The sequence below is a fragment of the Trachemys scripta genome, chromosome 9 (genome assembly GCF_013100865.1).
Source record: "Trachemys scripta elegans isolate TJP31775 chromosome 9, CAS_Tse_1.0, whole genome shotgun sequence".
Lineage (NCBI taxonomy): Eukaryota > Metazoa > Chordata > Testudines > Emydidae > Trachemys > Trachemys scripta.
This window is the reverse complement of record NC_048306.1, coordinates 49,241,182-49,251,891: the sequence shown is the minus strand read 5'-3', so window position 1 is coordinate 49,251,891 and position 10,710 is coordinate 49,241,182. Positions and strand designations below refer to the sequence as shown.

At 40.1% G+C, this 10,710-nt stretch overlaps 1 protein-coding gene across 1 annotated transcript; it reads right to left on the bottom strand.

Moving 5' to 3' along the window:
- Positions 1-494: 494 nt before the first annotated feature.
- PIGX (phosphatidylinositol glycan anchor biosynthesis class X) lies at positions 495-10,274 on the bottom strand. Its single transcript, XM_034781508.1, has 7 exons — positions 10,254-10,274; positions 9,382-9,484; positions 7,901-7,964; positions 7,218-7,359; positions 4,966-5,179; positions 3,495-3,595; positions 495-2,100 (listed from the first exon to the last, which is right to left on the bottom strand). The coding sequence occupies exons 2-7, from the start codon at positions 9,470-9,472 to the stop codon at positions 1,942-1,944; spliced, it is 771 nt and encodes a 256-aa protein (XP_034637399.1). The 5' UTR covers positions 9,473-9,484; positions 10,254-10,274; the 3' UTR covers positions 495-1,941.
- Positions 10,275-10,710: the final 436 nt, after the last annotated feature.

The following is a 10,710-nucleotide window of genomic DNA, read 5'->3' as shown; positions in this document are numbered from 1 at the left end:
ATAAAGATACAGACCATTTCTCCTACTCCAGTTTATCACTGTGGACTTTGTTTTCCATTTTTACAGTCACCTCTGCACATTTCTCAGCCACTCACTCATTAAGTTTCACCACTAGCAGTATTTTCCTAATTTGTCCCATGGAAATTCAGTTTTCTTGCTCTAGGCAATGATATCTGGTGGCCTAATCACTTTAAATAGTTCACATGAATTTTATCTAATTGTCTTCGACATTAATATAATCTTGAACAAGGGGAGGAACTTCAAAAGAGAACTATCTGCCAGAGCTGGGGGCCACTTGTGATGGCACAGTTCCAGGAGTCAGCCTGCAGTATAAAGCACGTGTTGGGACATAAGATAGCAAAAAAACAAACTCAAATTTGGAAATTAAAACAAACAAAAAACCCATCCAAGGACAAGTAAAACAATAGATGCTCACAGCTGATCTCATCATGGCACAGCTGCTCAGACATGTTAAATAAGTAACAAATAAAATCTAACTGCAATTTTTTAATGTCTCCCTTCCCCCAAACAGATGCAGAGGAGTCAGAAACTGAAGTAGTGGATGAAGTACTGGTACAGCCATCATCATTCAGCACTTGTCAAGGGAAAACAAGAGACCAGGGTCAAATCACTTTCCAACCTGCGGCCGAAGTCACAAGACAAGCTCTTTATTGAGTTTCAGAAGGAGATGAACGATGCCCAGGAATTCCAGAAGCTACAGCTGTGGAGGAAGAGGAAAGGCCAATTCTGCTGACAGAGGAAGGACTAGGCTGCGCAACTACCGGCCACACAAGAAGGGTATAGGAATAGAATTTGAAAGACAGGACTTTTGCTTTTTATTGTATCTGTAATTTCATAAACAGAATCACCTATATTTAATATCCTCTAGGTATATGGGAAATGAAACAGTCTTCTGCACAAATCTGCCTTATGAGTTATCTTAAACTCATAATGCCCCCTACTGACAAACAACAAACACAAGATACATTTGGGGCAGCTCAGCTTTTCCATTAATGAAGCAATTTCCTCTCTGTTTCCTTGTAATTCTTAATAGCTCCGATGATTACCTCCAGTCTTCCAAGTATTCAATTCCAGTTTAGCATCATTTCATAGATTCATAGATTCCAAAACCAGAAGGGACCACTGTGGTCATGTAATCTGTCCTCCTGCATAACACAGACCATAGAACTTCCTCAAAATAATTCCTGTTTGAATGAGGTTCTACTAATCAGAAAATCAGAGTTATTAGTCCAGCTTCTGATTTACTCAGTAAACACCTGGAAGTTTCTTCCAAATTCTTAAGACCTCTTTAAAAATCACATAAATCTGGCTGCCTCCTGCAGGTCAATGTTAATAAAACTGGGGTCATTGTGTCTTTCCAATGCCTGGAAATACTTTCCTGTTGCAGGTAAATATACAGCCTCACAAAACAAATTAAAATACAACAGAGCTGAATTATGTAACAGTTTAAAATTCAAACGTTTAATGACCAGGGAACTTGTTTCTCTGATAATAATCAATCTACCAAGTCAGTTTGTTTAAAATCTTTGGAAGAAGAATACGTAACAAGAGGCATTGTGGTCCAGCACATAGGGCACACTAGATCAGGAGACCCAGCTCTGCCATGGAACTGGTGCATGACCTTGGGAAATCACCTCATTTTTCTGTGTCTTTGTTCTCCCTCCCATGCTTTGTCTATTTAGAATGTAAGTTCTTCAGTGCAGGGATGGTCTCTTACTAGGGGTTTGTACAGTGCCTGGCACAAGAGGGTCATGATCTCAGATGGGTCCTCTAGGCATTATCATAATACAGGTGATAGATAATAAACTGCATTCCATTTATGGAACCCTAAATGGAACAGACTAAGTTTGCATTCAGTTAAATTTAATGCATGGTACTCATTGTTTTGTACGGACGCCAGCTATAAAGTCTTGCTCAGTTTCATTCTGAGCAGTGCACCAAGGAGAAGTGTCCATATTTGCATACAGCTGCAAGAACCAGACTGGAGCACAGGACCGTGGTAAGAAGAGTCACTGCACATACCAAGGCACCATGTTGTTTGAGCCCCACTGGAACCTGCAGTATCACTTCCTTATTTACCTACGAAGAGAGAGTTGGATGTTAAACCCGAGTAAAAACATACTCTTGAGCTATTATTCCATTTTCAATAGCTTTGGTTTCTCCTTTAAATATAGTAATTAAGCAAGCTTCACAGCACAAACATCATTTAACGCACTAGTTGCTCAGGAGCTCGCCATTCATTTACAAGATTTATCCTTTCATACAACATTGGAATTCTAAAGTCAAAGCTGGGGGAGAGACGTTTCCATTTAGTCTATCTGCCCATCTTGAGAGCTAACTTCTTTAACTTCTGGGGCATTTATCTAGTACACAGTACCTGAGGCGCTGTACTGTGCATTTATTTTCTCTACAGCTTTGCTCTTATATTAGCCTTGACATTAGGGACATTATGCAACTCCTGCACACTGTAGGACTGGAGGAATAAGCTTATGGAATGAATACCTGGATAAATAACTCTCATGTAATAGTGACCTGCAAAGACAAAAAAAGGGGCTTGCGTCCTTTTATGCTCCTTATCGTTCATGAAGTCCTGAAAGATTTTTGTTAAGAACAGTAAACAAGAAGTCCTCCAGCAAAAGCAGGTGACCAGACATGATATTCCTGATATTTCCACGGGGAAAAAAAGAAGCAAAAAAAAAGACATATATATAAAAAAAACTGACCAAAAGCTTCCATGCCTTCTTTATATATAAAGAAACAAAAAAGGACACAAAATCCACCTTCTTTAAATCTTTTGCAGGTCACCTTTAGTGTTCTGTAGCCTCCAAAGATTTCCTAGAGGCAGAGTTGCTCAAATTACAGTGCCAGATCACTCTTATTTCAGAATCTCTGCAATACTGCAGCACTGTTGAGTTTCAAAGCCAAGTGCTGACTGTATCAAGGACTTGCATCCAGAACCAGTGTAAATGAAATTTAAAAACTTCATCAGAGACATAAGCCATAGGTTAGCATTCAGACTGGCATTTCCCTTTACATTCACCCAATGAAATTAATAGGCCACAGGTTTAAAACAAAGAAAAAAGTATTTCTTCACACAACACAGTCAACCCGTGGAAATCCTTGCCAGAGAATGTTGTGAAGGCCAAGACTATAATAGGATTCAAAAAAGAACTAGATAAATTCATGGAGAATAGGTCCATCAATAGCTATTAGCCAGAATGGGCAGGGATGGTCGACAGGAGATGGATCACTCGATGAGTACCTGTTCTGTTCATTCCCTCTGGGGCACCTGGCATTGGCCACTGTCGGAAGACAGGATACTGGGCTAGTTGGACCTTTGGTCTAACCCAGTATGGCTGTTCTTATGTTCTTACAAGTTTATGAATGAGATTATATGACAGGGCTGTCTGCGATAGCAAGGGACTAGGTTAAATGATCTAAGAGGTCCCTTCCCGTCTGAAATAGGAACTTACATGTTTGTACTTCACTTTGTTCCAATGACAGGTATGCCTGTTTCTCACTGAACATGGAGCTTCCACTTCAGAATACTTCCAACATTCAACTGACAGGAAACCTAGAAAAAGCAGAAATATGTTACATCAAGAATCAGACCAGGATGAGGCAATATATGGAATGCAAAATCCTTTCAAAGGGGATATCTGTCTATCATGCAGCTTAGCAGTCTCTACTCACTAAAAGTTAAGGGGTGAAATAACATCAACACTGGCAGAACTTTGCTGGGAAACCTGCACATTCAAACTAGTGCCGCCAGTCCCTTTCATAAATCCTTAAACTCAACAAATTTTTGGATATACAAGAAAGTCTACACCAGTGGTGAAATCCTAGCCCCACTAAATAGCAAATGGGGGTGAAATACAATTCAAATGGCACCAGGATTTCACCATTGGTCTTTGGGCTGTTTCCAATTTCCAGCCCTGCTGCTATGGCTCCTGCCTCCACCATACCCCATAATAAACTATTTTAACATTTCTCCTTATGGACTCCTGTTGTATCTCTGCAATGCTATTTTTTAAATTTAGTCTATTACTAAAAAATGTGGATCCCTACAATTAAAGTTTACTATAGGTGACAGGGAGACAAGGGAAGGCAAAAATCCCATTATCAAAGTATATAGAACCCCGCTATAGTCCCAAAGATGTAAGAGTGAAAATAATCCATCAAATAATGCCTGAGTAAAGACAAAGGTGAGAAATGTATTCACATATGTCGTTTGGCAGTGAGCTAGGGAGAGTCTGTCTCTTGAAAAGAAACATTTGTAGTAGGAGTGGGGACTTGATTGTTTATAAGATTTTAAATTATTCATTATTATGAGATATTGGATTTTTTTTTAATAAAGAGTCTCAGGCTCCTATCATTCCATCCCTCGGAAAGTCAAGAGTCCCTATAAAGATTTTCCTACTTAAACATTGTGAGGGTTGGAAAGCACCTGAATACTTTTGATTGAAACAGTTCAGCTTTCCTTTGTATAGACTAAGCCATGAACTATATCAATTGCAAGTTAGAATGCTGTGGAAACAGGTGGGCCATGCAAACCTTCATCAGTCCAGCTTCTAAGGAGCAGGCCAACTGTCAACACTCCCATCTTAAAGACCCATATTAGGAGATACAATCCCCCTTCCCCTGGGGTGGGATTACCTAGAGGATAAAATGGGCATAGCTGGGATTTCCAAGAAGTTTATAACAACTAGACCTAAATTAGCTCTTTTTCAGGATAAAGTAGCATTGATCCAAATAGATGTAAAAAAGAATTACTTGCCCTTCTTTTGCAGTCACTATTTTCCTCATTTTTAAATGACTATCCACATACCTCTCTCCACCACGATTTTCCCCAAAGTCTGGATTTCAAACTCTGTATGGTAATAGTTATTTCTCTAATCCCTCCCTCTTTCATACAACGAAGTAGGAGTTATGTGTATTTCTCACTTTTATGGCAATGAATCAATATTTCTGGACTCTTCAGAAGAGCAAATGCTTCCCCATCTTCCTCTGTTGGCCGGTGATACCGGCAGTGCACAGGCAACATGGCTTTAAAACAGCAAGCACACTGAGGGTCAGGTTTCATGTAAACAACAATGGCAAGGTCTGTGGCTAAGTATTCAGGAGATTCCACATCAACAGTATCTGGAATCATCAGAGCCTGTGGAAAACACAGACACAGTCAATATAGATGAATGAATGTCATGAAAAACACACCAATATTGTTATATAGGGAATACAGGATTAAAATGACTAAAACAGTCAACCTGTCAAAGTAACCTACTATAATGTCATGAGGGAGACAGCAGTTTAATTCCCAGACTAGAGATCTTTTTCCTCAGGATGATTAAAATAAATGAGCCATGTTCATTCTGTGTCTGTTCTAGTCAGATAGTGTCCATCACTGTTATGCTACTGACTTCAGTGGTGTTATGGTAGTTACATGAGGACTACACTTGGGACATACAATGTTTTAAATGTGTATTACAGTTCTGCCTAAAGGCTCCAACAGAGTTTGGAGTCCCATTGTGTTTGGCACCATATCTACACATAGTAAGAGACAGGTCTTGCAACCTAAATAGACAAGATAGACAAAGGATGGGATAAAGAGATTATCATCTCCACTTTACAGAGGAAGAACTGAGGCACAGAGATTAAGGGATTTGTCTGAGGTCACACAGATTGATTGTGGCAGAGTCAAGAACCTGAAACAATTCTCAGTATAGCACCTTAAACACAACACCATCCTTTGTCACAAAATGACTTTCATTCCCAAGGATACCAAAGTGCTCTAACAACTACTTTTCATGCATTTGCTGAAATTTCTTGTTTCCCAGCAGGTCTTGTATGAAGAACCTGGAGCATTTTGAAGAAATGCTTTAGTAGAGCCCCATAAACTTTTTCTAAACTAAATGGATTCCAGGGCCTCTTTCCTACAGTTCCCCAGGTCACTGGTGTCAGCATAAACCATAATACCACCATCCTCCCCTGCACTCTGTACAAGTCTATATTGCTCATGAGAGCCAATATATTCATACCCAATATTCTGAAAAACACACTACCTATATAACTAGTAAGAGAATCCCATAGAAGTACCCTACATGTCTTCCAACTGTACTATAACCACATCTTCTGGGGGCAAGTATCAGAGGGGTAGCCGTGTTAGTCTGAATCTGTAAAAAGCAACAGAGGGTCCTGTGGCACCTTTGAGACTAACAGAAGTATTGGGAGCATAAGCTTTCGTGGGTAAGAACCTCACTTCTTCAGATGCAAGTAATGGAAATCTCTAGAGGCAGGTATATATCAGTGTGGAGATAACGAGGTTAGTTCAATCAGGGAGGGTGAGGTGCTCTGCTAGCAGTTGAGGTGTGAACACCAAGGGAGGAGAAACTGTTTCTGTAGTTGGATAGCCATTCACAGTCTTTGTTTAATCCTGATCTGATGGTGTCAAATTTGCAAATGAACTGGAGCTCAGCAGTTTCTCTTTGGAGTCTGGTCCTGAAGTTTTTTTGCTGTAAGATGGCAACCTTTACATCTGCTATTGTGTGGCCAGGGAGGTTGAAGTGTTCTCCTACAGGTTTTTGTATATTGCCATTCCTGATATCTGACTTGTGTCCATTTATCCTCTTGCGTAGTGACTGTCCAGTTTGGCCAATGTACATAGCAGAGGGGCATTGCTGGCATATGATGGCATATATAACATTAGTGGACGTGCAGGTGAATGAGCCGGTGATGTTGTAGCTGATCTGGTTAGGTCCAGTGATGGTGTTGCTGGTGTAGATATGTGGGCAGAGTTGGCATCGAGGTTTGTTGCCTGGGTTGGTTCCTGAGTTAGAGTTGTTATGGTGCGGTGCGTGGTTGCTGGTGAGAATATGCTTAAGGTTGGCAGGTTGTCTGTGGGGGAGTTCCTCAGAGCCTCATGATCGTCTCCCCTAACAACTCCTGGACAGTTACTTTAATCTAATGCAAGCTGTTTTCCCTTCATTCTAGTTTCTATCCATGACTATGCCCCTACATAGTAGAAAGCTCTGTCATGAGAGGGAAGGGTCACATCAGAATGGCAGATGAAAGTTCATCTTCACGCTAATGTTTCAAATTATAGACACTGGATATTTACTCAAAATTATTCAAATTATTATATGTTTTTTCTTGTTTGAACCACTTCCAAACAAATCAACATGACCACTTGGACATCGTACCTCAGTTAGGTTGTGCTGTTGCAATGATGCCAACTCATAGGGATCCACATATAGTCCTGTTGGTAGGTGTTCTTTAATTGCCACAGTGCAGCTTCCTATGGCTTCATCCCCTGCACCAAGTTCTACCTTTGTTAGCAAGTTTCTTAAAAAGGAAACAAAATGTTAGCACAAATTTCAAATAACTGCACAAAAATTTAAACAGTTCATCTCAAATATTAGATGCGGCTCTCTAATATTTGTAGTATGCTCTGAGAATATAGACAACAACATTTATCTATCTAGACTCTGACCTTTTCCTTTTAGGAAACACAATATTTTATTGTATTTCCATATCCGTGATAACCAACATGCCTCTTTTGTTAGTTCCCCACTTATGCACCTGTATTACTGAAAGTATTCAGAAATACATTTTCATGTTGGCATCATGTTCTTGCCTTGATATAACTGATTGGTGGCCACTAAATATTTAAGCACTCATCCTGCCAACACCAACATATATGCTTACCTTTACTCATGAGTAATCCCATTGAATACAGTGCAGTGCATTTGTTCAATTATGCATGAGTTCAAAGGAGCTACTGACGTGCATACAGTTAAGTACATGCATGTTTGCAGAACAGGGGCCCTGAGTGGCACATTAGTAACTGATGCATTGCTCAAGTACATGGCTGTCATCAACTCACCTGTGAAATCCCTCTTTCAGAAGCTGTTGAGTCACAGTGATATCAGGACAAGTGGCCTGTGCGCCTGAAAACACCACAAAATAAATTTTTACAGTGTTTATAGCATTGCCTACATTGTTAGGACTAACAATGATGAGCTACTTTAACAAGCTACAGCAAAGTCTGAATTTACTACCTGTCTGGAAGAAGTGACTGTAGAATCAGTGATGGTAAAGAAGAGACAGGCCTCAGTTGTGGTCAGTATAAAGGGGATTTTAAGTCACCGGCCACAGCCAGAACCCTGTCATTTTCTTTGGCTCTCCTGCTCTGACTTAAAACCCAGACCTACAAACAAATACGTGCTTAAAGTTAAGCATGTGTTTAAGTGTTTGCAGGACTGGGTCCTAACTAAACACAGATTTTATTCTTAATGTCACCACCACCAGATGTTTCCAGCCTAGACTAAGCAGTTGTTGCAAGGACAGCTGAATACACTGTAAGCAATCAAAAAATACAAAAACACTTGACCAATTACAATATTTCTGTGTACATAAATCTAGTTAATTCTAATCATCTAATGACATTTGATACCTGGTCCCACACGGAGTCAGTTTTTAACTGAGCAAAATACATTTGCTCTCTGCACAAGATAATATAACTTTTCTGGACCTCAAAAGTTCAATTGATTTAATCTTGTCTTGATTTCTGTAATCATTTGCAGTAGTGAGCACAGAAAAAGATTCAAGGAATCATGCATATGACACATTGCTTTTGGTTATACTAACATTTCAAAGATTCCTAACAACAATTTATTATGACTGATGTTGTTTCATAAAACCTACAAAACTTTTCAGTGAGAAGGGTGGGAAATATTCAGAACACCAGAAAAAAATGAATATTTACAAAACTGAAAATTATTGCTTCTTTTTCAGACATTTTAGCATTTTGGAGGCTTTATTCCAATGTAAAATTTTAAAACTGCAAATACACAGTGGGTTTGTTTTGTGTCTTCTCCTATCATAGGTGATAGCTTTTGAAGGTATAATCTTAGAAATTTTATCTTTTCTTTCAACACTGCCTAATACATAAACAGCATTCTATGATTAAGTAGTAAAACCACAAGCATCTATATATTTCCACATTGTTTATCAAACTATAGATCAAATTCACTGCTAATACAAGCAGGAGTAACTCCAATAACTGTAATGAAGTTGCACCTGCTTACACCAACAATTATTTTGGTTCCACGTGTGTTCATTGTTCCCTGAAATAAAATGTTTGATTAGTACAGTATTACTTGAAACTAATCTCAGCAATTTATGGACATTCTACAATGGAAAGTTTAATAACCTCTCCCACACTTATTTCACATCCCTTCTCATTTCATAGTATGCGAGGGACTCACAAATTATCTCTTAGCAGTTTCAATTATCAGTTGCTTAGAAAGTTTATTTGGCAGCTTGCTAAGTGAAAGCTTAAATATTTTAATTTATTTAACTTACACAAATTTCCTGCTGTGCAAACAAGCAAGGATACTCTAAAGGTGAGAATACTTTTCCAAAGAAACACTCTCTCCATCCACTGCCACTGCATTTCCAAATCCAACTGCAAAAAAAAAAAAAAAAAATCACAGCTCCTATGAACATGGGGTATTTCATCAACAGATTTTCAATTCAAATCAGATCTTCAAAAACCCTGTCTGTATCATAGTAATTATGCACACCAATGACACTTCCCATGTCACAAAGCCTGTCAGTGTCCTTGTCCTTATCTGTCCATGTGGGCTGGAATCAATGTCTGTGTTAGCATCAAGACCTGTGTGTGGGCATATCTACACTGCAGCTGGGAGGCATGTGGGGCTCAGGTAGACATACGCATGCTAGCTCTGATTGCTACTCTAAAAATAGCAATGTGGTCATGGTGGTGGCTCGGGCTACCCATCTAAGTATGTATTTAGTATTTCGGACTGTACTCGCGTGGCTAGCCAAAGCCGTCACCCATTACATCATGCACACTAGTATTTCTAGTGTACTAGCTCACTCCGAACTAGCACATGTGCATCTACCCAACCTGGGAATTACCCAGATGTGTCTCTGTCACGTTCACTGATACACAGGCTATGATACATGGATAATAGTAGAGACAGAAAACGTGTACACAACATACACAAAAAATGGTGTGCTCTTAACAGAGTTAGCTAACCTGGATTAGTTGATTTGATTAAAATTGCAGCAAAGACATATCAACTCAGCGTTTAACATGGGTTAATAGCTTGAGTTCAACCCCAAGCTCTGCTACAGGCTTTGATTTGAGCTGCTAACCCAAGGTCCGGTGTCTTCAGTGGTACGTTCACCAGAGCTAGCCTAGAACCTACCTTATTTTTGCAGTGTACACATACCCTCAAAGCATAGGGAGGAGAGAGAGAGAGAGAGTGTGTGTGTGTGGCGGGGGGGGGGGGGGTGCACGCATGCCTCAGGGTCACTGTCAGGATCCCAGTACACGTGTGTCTGTTAGGGCCCCCGTATGTGTCTCGGGGTCCCCATCTTTCCCAGGCATGGGTGCCAGAAAGACTGCCAATGTGTAGGGACCAAGTAACCGTAAAGGGACCGGGAACACCCGATTTGGCCCAGCCGCCAGGCGTGTGGAGATAAATTTGGGGACCTGGTACCTTATGTTGGCTGAGGCCCCACTCCCTCCCAATTTACTTTATGTACACAGCAACAGAGGGTCCTGTGGCACCTTTGAGACTAACAGAAGTACTGGGAGCATAAGCTTTCGTGGGTCAGAACCTCACTTCTTCAGATGCAAGTAATGGAAATCTCCAGAGGCAG